Source organism: Alnus glutinosa, chromosome 9, assembly GCF_958979055.1.
Source record: "Alnus glutinosa chromosome 9, dhAlnGlut1.1, whole genome shotgun sequence".
Lineage (NCBI taxonomy): Eukaryota > Viridiplantae > Streptophyta > Magnoliopsida > Fagales > Betulaceae > Alnus > Alnus glutinosa.
This window is the reverse complement of record NC_084894.1, coordinates 16,208,116-16,230,270: the sequence shown is the minus strand read 5'-3', so window position 1 is coordinate 16,230,270 and position 22,155 is coordinate 16,208,116. Positions and strand designations below refer to the sequence as shown.

The 22,155-nt window shown below is 40.3% G+C and overlaps 1 protein-coding gene across 1 annotated transcript in view; it reads right to left on the bottom strand.

Annotated features, from left to right (window-relative positions):
• Positions 1-5,036: 5,036 nt before the first annotated feature.
• Positions 5,037-22,155, bottom strand: part of LOC133878151 (exosome complex component RRP41-like) — a 20,273-nt gene continuing 3,154 nt past the window's right edge. Inside the window, exons 2-7 of the mRNA XM_062316659.1 lie at positions 13,253-13,331; positions 12,947-13,049; positions 12,743-12,863; positions 12,447-12,535; positions 5,936-6,085; positions 5,037-5,498 (exon numbers count right to left, since the gene is read on the bottom strand). Coding sequence (XP_062172643.1) covers positions 5,409-5,498; positions 5,936-6,085; positions 12,447-12,535; positions 12,743-12,863; positions 12,947-13,049; positions 13,253-13,331 — 632 coding nt within the window. The 3' untranslated portion in view covers positions 5,037-5,408. The remainder of the gene's footprint in view (positions 5,499-5,935; positions 6,086-12,446; positions 12,536-12,742; positions 12,864-12,946; positions 13,050-13,252; positions 13,332-22,155) is intronic.

Sequence of the window (22,155 nt, the reverse complement as noted above, 5' to 3'; positions counted from 1 at the left end):
AGCAACACCCTCCGGACGCTAGGTCAATCATTATTCAACACGGAGTTGGATTTCAGAAGTTGACACTGTTAGGGAAGTCTCTGCAAGCCGTCCGGACGACGTGGCAACACGTCCAGACGCTGTCCAGCATTTCAGAATATTTTAGTGTTCCGTTCAAACGCAGAAAAGAGTTATAGCGAAGACCGTCCGGACGTGGACCTGATAAGGATAGAATTGCGCTGTTTCTGAAAGGCAATCGCAGAAGACCATTCGGACGTAGCTAACTTCCGTCCAAACGCTTGACAGCTAGAGTCCGAATCTCAGCAGATTTAGGTTTTCTATAAGCCTATAAATAGAAGGCCTTAAGCTTGTCAATTGTACAGAATTCGGTATTGAATTCTGTTAGCTTTGAGAGGGTGTTTAGGGAGAATCAAAGATCTACTAACTCTCAAGCCGTTGCCCGTGTGTGCTCAACTATTCGTGTGAAGTCTATCTTAGGGATCGGCCCTAAGGTAAAGGAATCCATTGAAGACCCCTTCAAGTAAGAGACTTGGTTGGGAAGCGTTCACGATGGGCTTCGTGTCAGGGTTAAAGATATGACTACTGCATAAGGGTATGTAAGAGTACGAGTGTCTTGTAACTAGCTTTCTTTTTAGTATAGTGGATATCCTGGGTTTGGCTGCCCCGGAGTGATTTTTCTCTTCACAGAGTTTCCACTTCGTAGCAAATATCTTGTCTTATTTAAATTTCGCATTTAAAATATTTTGTTGCACACAAACACACACACACTTGGTTAATTCATATGCTTATATGCACATGCTCAAGATAGTAGTCATGTCATATGATGTAATTAATTCTTTCATTTTATATGCATACATTTATAAATCTCATACGATGCACCACTCCTTTTTAAAACACCTAACGTATACAAAAATAGAGTTCACGGTCTATTACAAAATATTTCATATGAGTATAAAGCATGCACATTTGATAATAAAATAGACATGCCATAAAGCTTAATAAAGTTTGAGAAAAATACACTTTGCCCCTCTGTTTTATCCACGGTCTGGCGATATACCCTCCAATGTACTAAAATTGTTAGATGACCCTTTCGAACTTGTCAACATGTGGCAAAATTTACCTTCCATCTACTCACCCATCAATTTGGACGGAAATTCGGTCACGTGCTTTTAAGCATAAATCATTTCCAAATTGCCCTCTGAAAAATGCATCGTTTCAATACGTATATGCACCTTTTAAGCACAAATCCACGTGGCAGTTCTTCATTCATGCTCCAGCTTTCCTTTTAACTTTCTTTCACTTTCTCTCTTCAACTTTCCGACAACCCAAACACTAAGCTAAGCTCCAGCTCTTCTTTCACTCATGCACAGTCCGAAAGAATCAAACCTTTGAATCTGAACCCCCCAATATCGAGAACTCTCCGATCGTGCAAGTCACTCTCACAGTTCCGGTCACCGATGACCCCTCGCTCCCGACGTTTACGTTCCGAACGTGAATCCTGGCCCGTTCAACGTGAATTACGATCTTTGCGAACTTCAGTGCTATTAACGTGTACGCCTTCCAAGTATGCATGTGTTGCCCACACTTTCCCCGTTGGATACGTTCAAACTATGTAAGATTTTTGCCGGAATCTACAGTTTGCTAAAAACTGTTGTTTCACCAACCATCACAATATCGAGCATCAAACAGTGAAAGCTTCACCATCTTTTCAGCTTTAGTTTGACGCTCATTGTAAACATAGATCATCAAATTTCGATTGGTTGGGTAGAACAGAGTTGAAGCACGGGACCTCTGTTTCGGTTGGGTAGAACAGAGTTGAACAGAGGAGTTTTAGTGGGTAGAGAAAAACAACCTTAAGGACGAAGGGCTTGACAGTGTCTTCATTATTAAAATAAATTCACCCTTTGCCAAAGCATTCTTCACATCTCCGATTCTGTACTTCATGCTAATCAGCCTCTTGTGCCCGGTTCTTAATGAATGGTTTGCATATTCTCTGCAGCTCGCTCATCTCGTATTCAAATTCACCTGCCTTAGCAAGTTGGTTCTTTCACGAATGACATATGCAAAACTAATGGGGATTGAGTTAAAATACTTTGGCCATGCTCGACACTATGATGTCTGGCAGAGGCTGTATGGTATCACCAACCCCAAGGCTTATCACTTCTGCATTTGGATACTTCTCAATGTGTTGAAGTTTGCGCCTGGAAATCTGAAATCATATGTAGTTAAAGACATGGCCAACTACCATCAAATAAGGCCAATAATTGAGATCTTTTGGTTGAAAATAGCTTAATATCATAGTTAAGGAAGAAACCAAGGCACCTCATAGAACAAAGTCATTTCTCCATGTTCACATTGCGCGGTACCTTCATACAGTGGCCTAAGACTACACAATTTTTTGGATTGATGGGAATTTAAAGCTAAGGAATCACAATGAAAGTAAAAGAATCTTAAAAGAAACAATATACGTGCGTACCAACTCCATCCTTTTGGACCCTCAGGCTGAAACAATCAGTAAACAATTACAGAAAACAGTAAGAGCAGAGCAGATGATGTGTTCTTTATGCATGAAAAAATAAATGGTAGTCCTATTTTTATAAGCAATGGCAGTACCTGGCCTGGACATAGGTTGTGATACAACTGCCAAGGACAAAGAACTGCAAACTAAAAACTTACACATTTTTTGTGTTCAAAAGTGCATTTGATGGAGAATCAAAGCTACAAATCTTGAATGGAAACTATCGCATTCCAGAGCTACCTAAATATAGTTCCTCTGTTATGGACTTGATCAGAGACATGCTTCAAGCTTCACCAGATAGCAGACCAGACATGCACAGAGGGAAGAAGACAACTTCTCAAAACGACGTGTTTCTGTCCAAGCTATATGCACGTGAACACTAGTGAAATGCTGTGTTTTTTAGAGGGGCAATTTGGGAATGATTTATGTTTAAAAGGTCACGTGCAACTCACGAGACAATTTCTGTCCAAATTGATGGGTGAGTGGACGGATGGTAAATTTTGTCACACGTTGGCAAGTTTGGGAGAGTCATCTAACAATTTCGGTATATTGAGAGGTATGTCGTCTGACCGTAAATAAAACAGAAGGCAAAGTGTCTTTTTCCCATAAAATTTTCATGTGAGTTTCACTTACCTTGATCGTAAAGGCCTCCTCGATAATCGTCCTCACAATCACCAACTTTGGAGCTCTAGACCAAGATTCCACTTTTGTAGCACTCCGATACACAAGAACTCCTTCCTTACTCCCAAGAACCCTTTAAATCGAAATTAGAGAAAATGGATAATCTTTGGTGCGAAGAAAACTAAGCAAATCCGGGTCTTATTTATAGCTGAAAGGAGTGTATACTATTTACATTCGTCCGGACGGAAACCAAGCGTGTCCAAACATGACTCATCAAAAAGAGCATGTCGCTCCAGCCAATGCATGAGACGTGTCGAGCCCAATCCGTCCGGACGTTAATTCAGACGTACATATAGTCAACACACACTAACATTGTCTCTCTCCTCATCAAATTGCCACGTGGCAATCTAGGGTCCACTTAATCGGTTTAGCATCCGGACAATCCGTTTGTGAGTCCGAACGTGACTGATCAGCAAACTTTCTCCCGAAGTTAGACGTATGGATGGACCCACCATAGGTCCGAACGTGACTTAGTAAATCAATGACTTCCACATGTACCTTAGTTTTGTTCGGACGACACTCTTGCTGTTCCGAACATGTCTCTATATTATCAATATATTTCTAAAGTTTCTTTTAACTCAACTAGACCCAATGCCATATGGGTCAACCCATACTACATATTTAAATATGCCAACGATGTATTTTACGTATTTTATCCATACCTAAGTAGTCTATTTTTTTTTTTTTTTTTTTTTTTTTTTTTTTTTTTTGCCGTTACACAAACACATTGATATTCAATATTATTTCCTTTGTGACAAACAGTCAAGAATGAACTGATCGTATTGCAGAACATCCATACCAATGAGAATATTAATATTTTGACGAAATCTATAACAAGAGAGAAGTTTATTTGGGATAAAGCTTTTTTCAAACTTCTTGTTACTTGATGCGTGGTGACATTGACAGGCACAGCACGTCCATTGCGTTATTCTTGAAGAATCTTAAGAAATTCTAGTCCTTTATTTCGTAGGATTGTAAATCTTAGTGGCTAGTGCACTTGGATTTTGAGTTCTATTCTTTTCTCAATTTGTGAATCCAAATTTTATAAGAATATTTCTCATGAATAAACTCACTGACAATAAGAGTTCTCATTACATCCATCCAAGATGCATTTGGAGGTTTTATAGAGGCAGGCTAAAGATATTGTATTATCTTCTCCTTCATACTGGCAAAGAAAAAACCATTTTTTTCCTGCATGTGGATATAGGCAATATTGGGGAACCACATTAATCTTTAGTGTTATATTAATTTTGGTTCTTAATTTTTTTATACATTAACTCTTCTTCTTTGTTATTACTTTCTCTTTTTACTTTTTTTTTTTCCTTTTTTTTTTTTTATTTATTTATCCGTGTAATCAGCAAATTATAACAACTTAGAAACAAAATAAACAATCATTCTTATTCCCTCCTCAACTATACATGGTCTCCTTTGGTAACGATTTTAAAGAACACTTCTGTTTTCAAAACCAATAATAAATAAGCAAAAACACAACACTTTTCTTACGTGAATTCTACCAAAACATGTTCTCATATTTATATCACGTCAACACTTTTTCAGACTAAAACCAAAAAACACTCTTCAAAATCATTACCAAACATATAGGATTTTGCTTAATGATTTTGCTCATAAAATCCGAGGTTTTTTTATCTTGTACTAAATAATTAGAACTAATGAGCGGAGGTAAACCTAACCGAAACTCATGGAAGCACGGCTGAATTTTTAGTTCATGTGACATCCTAGATTAAAGCCATTGGTTGCTTCTGAGTCCTGATTCCCCACTTCCTAGAATTGGCTATCACTATTTTATTGTTGTTTCAAATATACTATGTTCCGAAGAGAAAAAATGCTCCACATGCTTAATACAACACGGGAACGTTTAAGAGCAAAATTTCAGACAGGTCATTGCCAGCTGATAAGGATCCCGGACAACTAGAACAGCAGTAACTATCTTCGTCCCTAGACCGTCCACCTACTTGTTCAAAATTCAAATTAAATGAATATGCTGGAGATTCAGAGGAATCGGTGATGTACAAGAACCAAAATTCAGACCAAACTAAGCCAGATTGTGTTCACAAAATCTGTGCAAGTCTTTCTTTTCTTCTTTTTTTTTTTTTTTCTTTTTTCTTTTAGGGGGGGCAGCTAAATCATTGGCACGTATATAAAAATTAAAAAAAAATAATAAAAAAAAAAATAGAAAAGAAGTTTCATCCTACTCCTGTGAAGTGGAAGTGGCTTCTTTCAAACAAGACCTCATGATCTTTGCAAGCTTTGAGCAGGCGTCCAGGCACAGCTGCATCCCCTGCTTGCAAAAGCAATATTAGTACAGTAACCCCTATATAATCCATTGATCCTATCCTATTAAGTAAATGGCTAGAATTTGGATTTGCCAAATACAGAAAAACTATTCTACGGATTCATGAATACATTTATAGGTAAGGATACAAGCAATTGTGTCAAAACTACTAAGAGTTACAGGTTCGAATTTCACTTCATACTGCCCACGTGACTAATGAAAATGTTTCAATGAACCAAAGCCACAAATGAGAGCACGCAAGTTCTACCACCCAAGTTACCCAACCCTCAATTTATAGAACCTTGGCATGTAGAAATTTCTGCAGCTCATTGCATTCTCTTATAAAGCACAAACTAGTCTGAAATAAGATATATTTATAGAGAGAGAGAGAGAGAGAGAACCATCATATAATGGGCAGAGATTATTAAAGTTGGCTGACATACCTCGTTAATTTTTGGGGTTGACCACTCCCCTGTAATAGAAAGCTGAGTGACCTCATATCGAGAAGGCATACATGTAATCGTTAAGCTTCCGTCTTGGTAGCTTTCCTCTTCCAAAATGGGATCAATGACGAGGTTCTTACCAAGACAAGACTAGGCACCAAAATATTAAATACCATTGTGTGAGTATTCAACAAGCAGAGATCTATAAATTCATAAGATATATATTAAGAGCCTGAAACTTACTAAATACTGACACTGGGTTTTTCCCAAATATTGGGTTTAGCAATAAAATAAAGGTGGAAGTACTTTCAGACTTATTAGACTAGATAAATCTTTATCATCTGATAAAGATTAATCTATCTAGATTTGAATATTAGATGAGTTCTAGTTTATCTAAACTATCTTGACAGTCATCTACAAGCAAGTTGTATAGTTTTAGGTTTCTACTTCTAGTCTTACTAAGCTTATCAAAGATAAGCTTTTATCTTGTAAAGTCCTATTAAAGGACTAACTCTTTATTTGCTATATATGAAGATCACTGACCTACGGTTCATGTAGGCAGAAACATCAAACAATTATAAATTCTATATGGTATCAGAGCCTATCAAGACAAACGTCTATAGCCACTCCCCCTCCCATCTCCGAAACTACTTCTTCCCAAATAGCGCCTACTGTTTCACACCCAACTCAAATCAACTCTTTTGCAAACCCAACAGCACTTCAAAATGTGCATCATCATATTTCTGAAAAGCTCAACCAAGATTAACTACATCTTATGGCAATTTCTTTTGGTTCTGTTCCTTGAGAGCCAAAATCTCTTCGGCTATGTCGATGGAACTCATCCCCAACCACCCCAACTTCTTCCCGATCCCACTTCCGGTCTCCTACTCTCTAATCCAGAATATCAGTCATGGTATCATCAAGACAAAATGATCTTCAGTGCCATCATCTCCACCCTTTCGGTTGAAGCCTTACCACATGTTATTGGTCTTTCCACCTCTCAGGAAGTCTGGCTCACCTTGGAGACCCTGTTCTTCGCTCAGTCTCAACCACGGATCATGCAGCTCAAACAACAAGTTGCTACCATGAAGAAATGAGCCCTCTCAATCTCCACTTACTATCAAAAAGCACAGGGATTCTCTCCACTTTTAACTGTTGTTGGCAAACCCATTGAAGCATCAGAACTCATCTCCCACATCCTTGGAGGTCTTGGTCTAGAATATGATCCTCTAGTCACCTCCGTGACCACCCGCCAAGACTCTATCTCTCTCAACGAACTCTACGGTTTTATGCTCTCCTATGAGATGCGTTTAGAGCAACACAAATCATCCATTGATTTGTCTATCTCCACTGCCAACACTGCTCAGCGTCAAGGCCAATCTTATCCTCGATTCAACCGTGGTTCTTCCACTGGCCAGTGCAACAACTTCCCCCGCGGCAGAGGTTGTGGCCGAGGACGATTCTCAACTCAGCAATTCTCCTTCTCTGGTCCAGGTTCTTCTCAGCGCCCCACTTGTCAGGTTTGCCATAAACAATGTCACATTGCCTCAACCTGCTGGTTCCGTTTTGAACAAGGATATCAAGTTGAAACTTCTCCGCTGCATGCCAACCTTGCATCTGCCTCCTCTGCATCTGATTCTTCCTGGTATCTGGATACTGGCTCCAACATCCATCTCACCAATGACCTCTCCAATCTCAACTTAAATGTTGAGGATACACCGGAACTGACAAGATTCGAGTCGACAATGGCCAAGTTTTGAAAATTTTACATTCTAGTCGAGGTATCTTGCCTACACCTTCACACAACTTTCTTTTACAATCACTGTTCTATGTCCCTAAAATTCAGAAAATCCTTATATCTGTTAGCCAATTTACACATGACAATCAAGTTTTTATTGAATTTCATCCCACTTTTTTTTGTGTCAAGGACCTCCAAACCCAGATCCGGTCTCTATCCATGGCCCTCATCTCGTGATCATTTTTCCAAGTCTCTTGCTGCCCTCATTGGTGAGAAAGTTTCCTTGGATCAATGGCATTACCGGTTGGGTCATCCAGCTTCTCCTATATTCAGTCAAATTATCAAGTTCAATAAATTGCCTGTGGTTCCATCCAAGATCAATTATGTTTGTTGTTCAGGTCAACAAGGCAAAAGTCATCGTCTCCATTTCAATTTAAGTCCTATTTCTAGTCGTCCTTTGCAATTACTTTTCCTTGATGTATGGGGCCCTGATCCACTCAATTATGTAAACAATAATCGGTATTATCTAAGTATTGTGGATGATTTTAATAAATATACTTTGTTTTATCCTCTCAAACTCAAATATGATGTTCTTGCTACTTTTCTACGTTTCAAACTACTTGTTGAAACATACTCTTGAACAAAAATAACATTTGTCCAAAGTGACAATGGAGGAATTTCGCCCTCTTCAAACCTCCCTCACAACAATGGGAGTCTCCTATCGTCTAAGTTGTCCACATACTCGCCATCAAATGGGGTCTGTCGAAAGAAAGCATAGACATATTGTCGAAACAGGCCTTACACTTCTTGCCACTGCTAGTGCACCAATTTCTTTTTGGGATTCGGCTTTTGAGACTACCGTTTATTTAATTAATCGACTCACATCCAAAGTTACAAACCAGAAATCTCCCTTTGCAAACTTATTTCAAATCTCCCCTGATTATAAATTGCTGAAAATCTTTGGCTGTGAATGTTGGCCATTCCTTCGTCCCTATAATTCCACCAAACTTGCTTTCCGATCTCAATCTTGTGTCTTCATTGGTTATAGCAAGAATCACCTAGGATATAAGTGCCTTCACATCCCTTCAAGCAGGTTTTACAATGCTCGGCATGTGGTCTTCAATGAACAAAATTTTCCATTTTCACAATCTGTTACCACCCGGTCTCCACCTCATCAAATCTCTTCCACTATCTCTATTCCTCTTATAATTCCAGCAACCAATCATATTCCTGACCCCTGCAGTTCCACACCAGAAAATTCCCACAATACCTTACCAAATTACTCACCTCAACCTCTAATTCCCTTTCACTCTTCAACAACTTCCTCCTCACCTGCACCAACCGAAACCTCACCTATACCCCCTCCTTCAAGAGTGCATGGCATGATAACTCGGTCCTAGAATCAGATTTTCAAACGTACTAAGTTCACAGATGGCCGAATAAGATATCCTACTCCTCAAGCACTCACAGCTTTACTCCAAAGTCAGGAAGTTGAGCCTACTTGCTACACTCAAGCTAGCAAGCAAAAATGGAGAGAGGCGATGAATCAAGAGTTTGATGCACTTCTCAAAAACGGTACTTGGTCACTTGTATCTCCCTCTTCTTCTATGAACATAGTTGGGTGCAAATGGGTTTTTCGAGTAAAGAGGAAGGCTAATGGGTCTATTGAGCGCTGCAAGGCTCGTTTAGTAGCAAAAGGGTTTCATCAACAACCCGGAATTGATTTTTCAGAAACCTATAGCCCTGTAATCAAGCCTATAACCATTAGAACAGTGCTCTCTCTTGCTGTCTCTGCAGGCTGGCCAGTCCATCAAGTTGATGTAAGCAATGCATTCCTCCATGGCAGCCTCCAAGAATCTGTATACATGGAACAACCTCCTAGATTTCAGCATCCATCTCATCCTACAGCAGTTTGCAAACTGCACAAAGCCTTGTATGGCCTAAATTTCAAGGGCTCAAGGCTGATTCATCACTCTTCATCTACAAAGCTAATGGCATTCAAATTTTTGTGTTAATCTACGTTGATGATATCATCATTACTAGTTCACACAGAGGAGCTATATCTAAACTTATACAAGATTTACACTCCTCTTTTGCTCTAAAAGATCTGGGCCCTCTAAACTTCTTTTTAGGTGTTGAAGCTTCTTGGAAATCAGATGGACTTCACCTATCTCAGCAAAGATATTTTTTTTTTTTTTTTTTTTGATAAGTAAGAAGAACTTTTATAAAAAAGCGTAAGGCGCCCCTAGGTACACAGGAAGTATACACAGGAACAACCAAAGCTAACCCAAAAAAAACCCACAACACCAATGCCCCAGAACACAAAAGAACCAAACAAAATACAAAAGAACCCAACTAAGAACAATAAAACCCACTACCCGTCAAAGCACAACAGACCTACAACATATGTGCCTTGCCTTTCCTACGCCTAGAGGGGTAATTCGCGTCACCATAGTTAATGGAACTATGCAAATTTAGAAGCTCCCTTTTTCCCTTTAGAGTTTTGACGCGCAAAAAACTAGAACTCCTCCTCCATGGCATCCCGAATAGCCAAAGCCTCCTCCCCAAACTCCCCATCCATCGCCCAATCTAATGGCAAACCATCCCAATAATCATATTCATCCTCCTCCCACACCACAATCTCCCCGTTATGATCAAAGCCAACTGGCCAATTCCGAGTTTGGGAGAAACCATTCAAGCAACCGCTTGAAGGGGAAGAAGGACCTACCACCCCGTCATTGTTGACAACCTGAAGCGCCACGGTAGGGACTGAAATCGGGGGAATATTGAGAAACCCCTTCCTAAAAAGGCCCTGATTCACTGGCGTCACTGCCTTCTTTATTGCAGGAGGTTTTGCCGCCTTCTCAGCTGGCGGCACTCCACCTGAAACCCTCTTAACAACGAAGCCAACTGACATCTTCACAGCTTGCAAAGAGTCAGAAAGTAGCTCAACATTCCACTTCACAGAATGCCTTTCCCTCAATTTTTTTGCCCTTCTGTAGTAACACTGGAAGGGCTTAGAAGCCACCACAGGGAGGGGAGAGCGCAGCTTCTCTCCTAAAAGAGCTGCACCAGCGAGCGACGGAGCGGCAGAGAGGGGATTAGGAAACTGAAGCTTCCCCAAAGGAGTAAACTTAAAAGAAGTAGAAGCTGAACCCCCCGGAAAACCCAGATCCTGTGCCGGAAAAGGGGGGAAACCGAACCTATTAAAGGCTGGATTCACACTCGAGCAAGAAACCGCCGAAAGCACCGGGGACCTGCTCGACTCACCCCCGGAAAAAGACTCCGTTCCTGTATCTGTCCCTGTAACTGTCGTCGACGAGGACTCCTGTATCCTCAAGAAGACTAATATGGAGCTTGTTAAGCCTGTCTCTACTCCGATGTCCTCATCCTAATCTCAGCAAGTTTGAAGGATCAACCATTACAGACCATACACTCTATCGCAGCACAGTTGGATCTCTTCAATACATATCTCTCACACGTCCAGACATAACATTTGCTGTCAACAAGGTCTCTCAGTTTATACAAGGTCTCTCAGTTTATGCAAGATCCCCGAGAACCTCACTGGACTGCTATTAAACGCATCTTGCGTTACTTGAAGGACACTATTGAGTACACTTTTTGCATCCACAAGCTCTCATCTCATCAACTAATAGCCTTCTCAGATTCTGATTGGGCTGGCTGCCCGGATGACTGCAAATCAACATCTAGGTATTGCGCCATCTTGGGTAAAAATCTGATATGTTGGAGTTAGAAAAAAGCAGCCCACTGTGTCACGTTCTAGTGCAGAATCGGAGAATAAAGCCATGCAAATGCTTCTGCAGAACTTGTATGGATTCAGACTCTACTAAATGAACTTCAGATCTCACTTCCATGTGCACCAGCTTTACTTTGTGATAATATAGGTGCCACCTATCTCACTTCCAATCCTATCTATCACGCGCGTACAAAGCACATTGAGATAGACTATCATTTTGTTCGTGATCAAGTTGTAGATAAGTTATTAAATGTTCGGTTCATCTCTGGAAAAGATCAGATTGTTGATGTCCTCACAAAGCCTCTACCTGCCAGCAGGTTCCTTCTCCTTGCTTTCAACCTCAACGTTAGGCCACCTATGTCGAGTTTGAGGGGGCGAATTAGACTAGATAAATCTTTATCATCTGATAAAGATTAATCTATCTATGATACGTTCAGATTTTCCTAGGGCTAGGTGGCACTACCGTAGTCACCAAGCAACCCCAAGCCGGCTGGAATAAGGAGTTTAATTCTTCATATTTTATTTCCTTAAAGTATTTAGTTTAATAAGGATATTTTCCATTACTTATTTTCTTCTTAGTTTATTTTCCTGCATTGTATAGTTTTAGGTTTCTACTTCTAGTCTTACTAAGCTTATCAAAGATAAGCTTTTATCTTGTAAAGTCATATTAAAGGACTAACTCTTTATTTGCTATATATGAAGATCACTGACCTACGGTTCATGTAGGCAGAAACATCAAACAATCATAAATTCTATAAGACTTTTTTTTTAATAAGTAAAAAATTCTATAAGACTTGAGATAACAAATTTAGATAATTGATAAAAATGAAACAGCAAGAGAACAAATGTGTCGCTAGCAGCCAAATAAGAAAATAGAAAAGAATGGGAATGAGGAAAAATTATAGGAGAAACAAAACTTTAAAAATCAAAGTTATTAGCTTCTATGCAAATGATTTTTATATCATGCTCAACTACCAATTGAAATATTTAGGGAAGTGCCAGGGCACATTGCATACCAAAGAAACTGAGGCAACAAGGTCATACATCAAAATCCCGGCATCTGCTAGGGCAAGACTGGCACATGATATGACAACATGGAGATCACCTGCAGTGAACATGCATAAAGTTCACAAAAAACTCAAAAATAAAATTACTGCCTGCCACTCAAATATCTTGTTGGAAACTACGTCGCCCAAACAAAAACAGGTCTCCGACATGATACAATTGGTTAACAAGATTCAGACGCTAAAAAACCACTGTTAAATGTATGTATGTATATTTCATTTCTTTTAAAACAAAACTTCATACTTACTGCCACCAGATTCCAGCACCAATGCAAAAACGTCTACAGTAGTCTTGGGGAAAGTTTCCAAAATTATTGCACCCTCCAAAGCTTTATGAAGCATTGAGGAAAACTCTTTGTACTCTGATCCCTATTGGGAGTTCAAAATTTAACGCAATAATCAAAATTATGAAGAAGAGGATAATTAAGTTGACAATAAGAGATCCTATATACCTGTCCACGGACTGGGGTGGCAAAAGTTGTATAGCTGACATTACAATTTAGCCGCCCAATATCGCTGTACATCATTGCCTTCTTACTTTCTCTTGGCCCAAACCTGAACCAACCAACACCCTATCAAATGTTAAACAAGTTTTCTTGCATCTATATATATAGCTTGCTATAATGTATATTACAAAAAATAAAAAATGCAAAATATTTTCAATAATTAGAATAGAAAAACTAATTAGAGAATGCGTCCTTTTTACAAGAGCAGGGTACCAAGGAAAACGCAATTTGTGTGGTAAAAGATACACTTACACAGACACAATGACCTTAGTATTTCCAAACTCCGCATAAGCAGATCCTGAAGCAGCATTCACAGCACCAGTCCTAAAAACTGCAAGCCACAAAAAAATTGCTATACCTTCTGAGTTATAGTCATAGTTTAACCTTACAATTAAGCAAATATGAGAATATAATGAAATAAGAATCCAAAAATGAGGTTCGAATGTCCTATAAGCCTCAAACTTCTGAACTTTTACATGCTTAGAAGACCGAAACAATTTATATCAAAGGTGGCAGAGCATAACTATGTCCATTAAAAAAATAACATTTCTGTATGTTAGTTTCTTTATGGAAAAATTTCTATGAAAAATTACCCATGACAATTTAACAAGTACAAAAACCTGAAACTCACACTACCCATGATATTTCACCCTAAACAGTTGATACTACGGGCCATGCCATATTGTTTGTACACGTTAGAAAATCCAACTTTAAGGAAATAGAATTAAATGCATTTTCTTCAAAGTAAAAAGATATAAGTTTCTGAGACCACTCTTTCTAAAAGGTCAAGCAAACTTATGAAAATAATTTAAACCGTTAACTTTAAAGCAAAGGGCATATTAGAAAATTCATTAAATTTGTGGCTCTAGACTTTTCAAACCGGATAATATTTTAGGACATCCCAAAATGGAATACCACACCAACAATATGTGACTGAGGGAATATATTATTAACATAAAGTCAGTTGCAAAAACTAAAAAGTATACTACCACACTTTTAAAACCTATATGGTAATGTATTGACTCTTCAATGCAGTCATATAACATACACAACCAAGACATCCTCGAGGTTTCAATATTGGAGTCATCTAGTCAAATGGAATTTGACCTATCCAGGAAACCTATAGTAAAAGTAGCAACTAGGGATCTATTGAATCACTGTACAGGGCAAAAAATAAGAGCCAGCTGATGTTCGGAAAGAAGAGCCTTGAATGAAATTTAGAAATAAAGCAGGACGAGAATATAATTATTACCCCAAAAAAATATATATATAACCAGATAACAGCAGATAGCACAATCAAAGCCATTGGTAGAAATGATATCAATAGCAAATATCAACCTTCAAAATATAAACCTTTTTCCATACATATAAACGTTCATAACGAATATTCCCAAAAGAGTTTCAAGTGGCATAATACTTAGATGCCTAATTTTTAGCTTTATATGCTCTATTAGGCTCACATGCATGTGTTTGATATGTACACTATATGGTTATTAGTACCAAGAGACTTAATATAACAGATGAGTTCTTTCTAGGCTACCATATAGACATTTTCGAACCATGCCGATTTTGGACACCAAAATACGAGAGAATATAGCCTGCTTCTCTGCCCTTCTCCATTGCCCAAACATACTTGAGCAACCATCAGCTACAAAAAGACAATCACATTGAGACGGAGAGTTTTGATTCAAAGATATATACACTTGGTTTTCTGTAAACATGTTGTACAGAAAGAGTCTTGCAAAGGTGTTCTTGTTCAATGATACATAACGGCTCAAATTTCGATAAACAGGTGGTACCATGAACTGTCATGCTAAGAGCATCTCCAACAGATGTTGTAAAACTCCCAATTCTTTAAACTTTAGCTAAAAGGTCCCAAAACCCCAATCCAACAGATTTTTTCCAGATTCTTTAAACCAACATTTTGTTACCGTGCTTCTTCATTGTGAAGCACTGTAGCATCGTCACCCATTTTTTCACCGTTTCTCTATCATCTCTATCTGTCACTCATCTATCTCCGTCGAAGCCCAAGTACACCTTCTGGTGGTGGTTCTACAAGAACGCATTTTTTTCTCTGTGCCTTCGTGGGTCGATGCCTCTTAATTCTCAGAAATGTTTCTCTCTAACGCTCAAGTGAGATAGAAGACCAGACCTGATATTGAGTTAGATTTCAAATGATCGGTGTCTCGGGGGATCTTTGGTGCTATGCTGGCTGCAATTTGGCGCTTGTTTGATTGAACGTTAGGACTTTTAATTAATTGGGTGTGGGTATTACATTTTTGTTGTGTATGATCCAAGAATTATTTCATTTCATCAGGGTAATTGGAAGTGGGAGAGGCAGACTTGGGAATATTGGTATTTGATAGTGTATATATTTGTTGGATTTCGTTGGGATTGTGCGTTTGTGTTGCTGTTATATACCGTCCTTTACATTTGATCAGCATGAAGGATATTTATGTGCAGGAATTGATCAAATGCAATACAACCGCAAATGTCAATCACGTGATGTTTCAACAACTTTCTTTTTAGCGAAATTGAGTTTTGAAAGAATCTAAAAATTACATGAAAATTCTGATGGCCTTGGTGATGGAAAAAGTTGAAAGTTGAATTTGTAAGGAGGTTTAGCTGATACAGAGGACCATCAGAGTCTGCTCCTACTTTGTGGGTTGGAGAGGTAGCAGCTGAAAAACTATGCCTATGTAGCGAAATAAGTCTGAGAAGTTGCTTGATGCAGTGGGTGGTGAGGCGCCTGGTTCATCAAATCAATGGATGCAGCAACAGCCAACATTGATCGTTCCAAATGTAGGGAACAATGTAAACAACAATTTCTCTGTATGGACAGATGAAGAGTTTTCAATGGAGTTTCCTCAAGACCGTTTTGTTGCTAGAAGAGTTCCTAGTGTCGCTTATCCGGCTCAGAAACGTGAAAAGAAGGTTGTGCTCAATTATGATCAGGATGGCCAACTGGTGTATGAGGATCACACTAGTATTCTTGGGTTGAGGAGAACGGAATGAGAAATAACATTTAAAGAAAGTATAGAAGAAAATAGAAAATCTTTTGGAGTGTGTAATAAAAAAGTACGAGCATTTACATCTGACTCAATAAATTTTAGCTAAAGAATCACCTTTTTTTCATTTTAGCTACTCGCTTTTCCAAAGCACCTACATCTCAGTTTCTATTTCAGTTATTCACTTCCCTATTCCATTTAAAATATTCTTTCTTTATCCAATTTCAATATTTCCAAAGAGAACAAAGAATCAGATCGATTTTTTTATTAGTTTATTTAAGCATTCGTTGAGCTACAGTATTGAGCATTGTAGCAGCTAGCCATTTTTTTTTAGCTGAAATGGCTAACTGGATGGGGCTACTTTTTTGCCAATGTTTGCTACAAGGCTAGCCAAATGTAGCCCAATGAGAATGCTCTTAAGTATAGAATGTTGCTTTTTGAATAACTAAAATAAAGAATGTTAGCCCTATGGCGAATGTTGCTTTTTGAATAACTAAAATAAAGAATGTTAGCCCTATGGCATCAATCCAATTATGTTGAAAATATTTTGATGATAAAAAAATTATATCTTGTTGCTCTAACGTATTTACTTCAAGTATGATAGTTGCAAGAAATATTCGAGCACACATTCTCAAAGGACCAAAAAGAATCAAAAGCATTTGGAATTCAAAGCAAGAAGCCCTTAAGCACTTTAGCACAAGTTTGAAGAATCTTTATTTTATTAGGGTATTCTTGTAAAGCTCCTATATGATTGAACTTCTGAGACTCCTTACTCTAGAATGACCTTAGGACCCTTCATACATTGCATACATGAGTTTTTGAAATACGAAAATGCATTGGACTTAGGTTTCTTTGGAAAATTAGCTAGCAATAATTCTTGTCTTTGAAAATCTGATTTCAAAAATTAGCTACCAATAATTCTTGTCTTTAAAAATCTAATTTCAATTATGGGCCAAAAGAATGCATGATGGGTCTGATGAAATGCATGATGGGTCTGATGAAAGCACTGTACCCAATCCAAAAATGTTTATGTGGTTAAAATAGAAGTGTTTTTGTCAAGAATCTTCGTAGAGCGCGTGAGTGTGGGGGTGGCGCGTGAGGGTCGTTGGGTAGGAGTAGATTCAGAATTTTGTTACGTTCAGGAGGGAGAGGTGTGTTATGGAGCGGTGGTGTTGTGTGGAGGCCAAGACTTTCGTTTTCACGGTGGTAGAAGGTGCTTCGGTGGTGAGATTGGAAGAAAGGAGGAAGTCATTCTCCGGGTTGGTCCTTCTTAGTGCTCAAAGCTTAGAGTGGTTGGCGTTGACAATGGAGAACTTGCAGTGGTGCCCGGAGGAGGACTTTATCAGGTCTTTCAGAGAGGGGTCTAAGGTACTCATAGTCAGACGAGGTGACAATGCAGCTGGAAGGTTTCTTGAAGTGGCAGCTTATGGGGTGGGTGGTCGGAGAGGTATTATCTTCATTCCAGAAGGTCGTGATGGGAGGGGCTGGAGGAGTTTCGTCCTTGAATTGGATATAATCAGTGCATTCCTAAAAGTTCCGCTTAGGTTCGGAATGGGCCGTCATGCTTCAGTTATAGAGAAGTCAAGGAGGAATGGTGATGGTGCCATTGGAGGGTATGATCAAGGTGATCATTCTAGAACTATCAACAAAGATGATGTGCCTTCCTTTGCAACAGTTCTGCGTTCAGGACCCGGCCGTTTGGAGGAGGAGAGGTCGCAGTCTCAACCAGCGATTCCTCTGGCTGAGGACAAGGGTGACCGCCCGGAGAAGCAGAAGCTGCCGGTAGCGATTTCGAGTGGTTCTGAAAAAGCGATTTTTCAAACGAACCCGGGGGGTAAAGACCACTGTTACCGTTGTGGCTCTGATTTTACGAAGGCCAAGATGGTCTCTACTGCTCGTGACAAGACCGGTTGCGTCCATGGCAAGACTTCCGCAGGAAATCAGCTGACAGGAGAGCTGAACTGGTTTTCCTCTCTTTTGACCTGGAAAAGCCAGCTGGAGAAGTTGAAGGCTGATGTGGACCAAGCTTACAGCAGGGTGTGTGATGGGCTTCTTGAGCTTGGGCCTGGCCTAAGGCCCAAGATTAATGGGCGGAAGAGGAAGAATAAACCCAAGAAGAAGAGGAGGCTTCGTTGGATTCAGAAGGTTCCGAAGCCCATTGCTTTAGACCTGAAAGATCGGGCTCTGTCTCCCGAGGAGGATAGGTCGTCGGCGAAGGGAGTAATGGGCTCAGGTAATTCTCCGGCAACTCCTAAGAACTCCGGTGGGTTGGGTTTTCTTTCTTCCGATACCCATGCTCCGGGGAATCAGTGTGTCGGGCGCTCTTCTTGTCCTGAGCGGGATTCTCGGCCAGAGTCGGACGGAGAAACGCCGGAGGGAGAAAGGGGTATGATTGAGAAGTCGGGTCTGGCTCCAAAGTTTCCAGAGGCTGCCGGAGATCCTGTCCCTGTTGTCCCTGTTCCAGTTAGACCCTCGGTACTGTGCTCGGGGACTGTTTTGTCCATTCCGGTTCTGGAGATCTCTCCCACAGACCCGGTTGATTCTGCCAAACCCATTAAGGATTCTATTGATATGCTGACTGTGTGGGCTGGTTCGGGCTCTCCGGACCCTCTGGTCTCTGCGGGTCTCTCTCCACTTGATTTGATTCATAGTCCAGGAGTTAGGAAGGGGACAGAACTTGCTTTAATTCCAGAGGATGAGCCTGTACCTCTGTCTTTTATTGATAAGGTCAGGGGAGCTTCTGGTAAGAAGAATCCAGAGGGCTTTTTGAGAGCGGTTCTAGCGTATTGCCAATGGGTGGGAATTACTTGCGATGGTTTTGAAGATCAGCTTTTAGCTGTGTTCGAGGCTATCATCGTCAGTAATGAAAAGAAGGAAGCGGATCCTAGCTCTAGCTTGAGCATCAAAGGTAAGAGGGAATTAAACAGATTAGCTTGTTCTGTTAATTATGACGTTCATAGTGGCAGCACCTCACGTGGTAGGTGCAAAGGAAGGGCTTATGGTGGTGTTTATGAAGCCTAAAATCCTCTCTTGGAATGTTAGAGGGTTAAACGAGGGTGCCAAGCGGTTGAAAGTCAGAAATTTATTAAGGCAATGGAAGGCTGACATTATATGCTTGCAAGAAACTAAACTGGATTTTGTGTCTAATAGTTTAGTGAGAAGTCTGTGGAGTTGTCACTTTGTTGATTGGTGCTATCTAGCTTCTCGCGGGGCCTCTGGTGGTATATTGATTATGTGGGATAAAAGGGTTGTAGAGAAGATTGAAGTGTATGTGGGTGAGTTTGTTGTTGCCTGCTCTTTCAGAAGCGTTGCTGATAATTTCTCTTGGGCTTTTGCTGGAGTCTACGGTCCTAACTTTGACTCTCTTAGAAGTTCCCTCTGGGACGAGTTAGCTGGCCTTTCTTCTTGGTGGGAGTTACCATGGTGCATCGGGGGTGATTTCAATGTCACACGCTTTCCTGCTGAAAGATCTAGAGATGCTCGTATTAATGCGGCTATGATGGAGTTTTCGGACTTTATCTTTGAGCAGGATCTTATGGATTTTCCTCTCGTAGGAGGGCCTTTTACGTGGTCTAATAATCAGGAGATCCCCTCTTGGTCTCGCCTTGATAGATTTCTTGTTTCTCCAGATTGGGAAGTCAAGTTTCCAGGTTCTCTTCAGAAAAGGCTTCCAAGACTGTGTTCTGATCATTTTCCTATTCTTCTTGATTGTGGTGGTGTTCATTGGGGTCCCAGACCGTTCAAGTTTGAGAATATGTGGCTAAAGGCTGAAGGGTTTGTGGATAGGGTGCGTTTGTGGTGGGAGTCCTATCGTTTTCAAGGTTCGCCCAGCTTCATCTTTTCTCAAAAGCTTAAGGCTTTGAAGATTGATCTCAAAAGATGGAACGAACAGGAGTTTGGTAATGTGGAATTTCGTAAGAAAATGCATATGGAAGAATTGTGTGCTCTTGATTGCTTGGAGGAACAACGGGGTTTAACTCCTGAAGAAAAGGCGAGGAAAATTGGGGTTGTTAGAGATTTGGAGAATTCTGTTTTGCAGGAGGAGATTAGCTGGAGACAGAAGTCTAGGGCTCTTTGGCTTAAAGAGGGTGACAAATGCACCAAATTCTTTCATCGTATAGCCAATTCGAATAGGAGATCCAATTCCATTGAGTCTCTCTCTGTCAATGGCTCTATCTCTTCTGATCAGCAGGTTATTAAGGATCATGTTGCTCAATATTATAAATCTCTTTTTGCAGAACCTCTCAGTTGGAGGCCTAGGATGGATAACCTTGTTTTTGACAGTTTGGATGTGGGTGAAGCTTATTCGTTAGAACTTCCTTTTGAGGAGAGGGAGGTCTTAGAGGTGGTTAAAGGTTTGAATCGTGATAAGGCTCCAGGTCCTGATGGGTTTACTCTTGCTTTCTACCAAGATTGTTGGGAGGTGATCAAGACCGATCTCATGGGGGTATTCCAGGACTTCCACACTCATAGTAAGTTTGTCAAAAGCATTAATGCCACTTTTTTAGCCTTAATTCCGAAGAAGATTGGGGCCATGGATCTTAAAGATTTTCGGCCTATTAGTCTTGTAAGTGGTGTCTATAAGATCATTGCTAAAGTTCTTTCTAATAGACTCAAAAAGGTGGTGGCGAAGATAATTTCGAATCCCCAAAATGTTTTTGTGAAAGGGAGGCAAATTCTTGATTCTGTTCTTATAGCGAATGAGTGTTTGGATAGTCGCATCAAATCAGGTGAGCCTGGGTTACTATGTAAATTGGATATTGAGAAGGCTTATGATCATGTTAACTGGGACTTCTTATTGTATATGTTGAGAAGATGTGGCTTCGGGGAGAGATGGTGTTCATGGATAGCGCATTGTATTTCATCGGTGCGTTTCTCGGTTTTGGTGAACGGCACCCCTTCTGGTTTTTTTAGCAGCTCTCGTGGTATTAGACAAGGTGATCCTCTGTCGCCTCTTTTGTTCGTCATTGTGATGGAGGCATTTAGTAAGCTGTTCTCTATTTCTGTTCAAAGGGGTTTTCTCTCTGGCTTCTCTGTGGGCTCTAGAAGTAATGGAGTGATTAATGTTTCTCACCTTTTATTCGCAGACGATACTTTAGTTTTCTGCGGGGCTAGTCCTGATCATCTTCTCTATCTTCGAATGTTATTACTGTCCTTTGAAGCTATTTCAGGTTTGAAGATTAATTTGGACAAGTCAGTTTTGGTTGCTGTGGGTATTGTGGATAATATGGATGATCTTGCTGGCATTCTGGGTTGTAGAGTCTCGTCTCTTCCTTTAAAGTATCTTGGTCTCCCATTGGGGGCTCCTTATAAGGCTAAGTCTAGCTGGGATGAGGTAGTTGGGAAGATCGAGAGACGCCTGGCTAGCTGGAAGCGGTTGTATCTGTCGAAGGGTGGCAGAGTAACCCTGATAAAAAGCACTCTCTCTAATCTTCCGACGTACTTTCTATCTCTATTCCCTATTCCTTCCAGTGTAGCTAGTCGTATAGAGAAGTTGTATCGAGATTTCTTGTGGGGTGGCATAGGTGAAGAATTTAAATTTCATCTGGTTAATTGGTCCAAGGTTTGTTCCCCTATTTCAAGTGGTGGCTTGGGCATCAGGAATTTGAGGCTCTTCAATAAGGCTCTATTAGGGAAGTGGCTGTGGCGCTATGTCCATGAGAGAGATGCTTGGTGGAAATCAGTTGTGGATGCAAAGTTTGGACCTACTCGGGATGGTTGGTGTTCTTTAGACCCACCTGGGTCTCACGGAGTGGGGCTTTGGAAGAATATTAGGAAGGGTTGGAGTTCGTTTCGCAACCATATCAGACTCATGTTGGGAAATGGATCTAGGATCCGTTTTTGGGATGATGTGTGGTGTGGTGAGGCGCCTCTCAAGGAAGCTTTCCCAGGTTTGTATGATATTGCACGTGACAAGGACGCTCTTGTAGCAGACCATTTGGTTGTGGTGAGTGGGTCTTATCAGTAGGATGTTAGCTTTTTCCGAGCGGCCCATGACTGGGAGGTGGATGTTTTGGCCTCTTTTTTCTCTTTGTTGTACTCTTTCAGTGTGAAGTACGATGGGGAGGATAAGCTATGGTGGTCTCCTTCTCACAAAGGGAAATTTGATGTTAGATCTTTCTATAAGACTCTTGCTTGCAAAGAGGC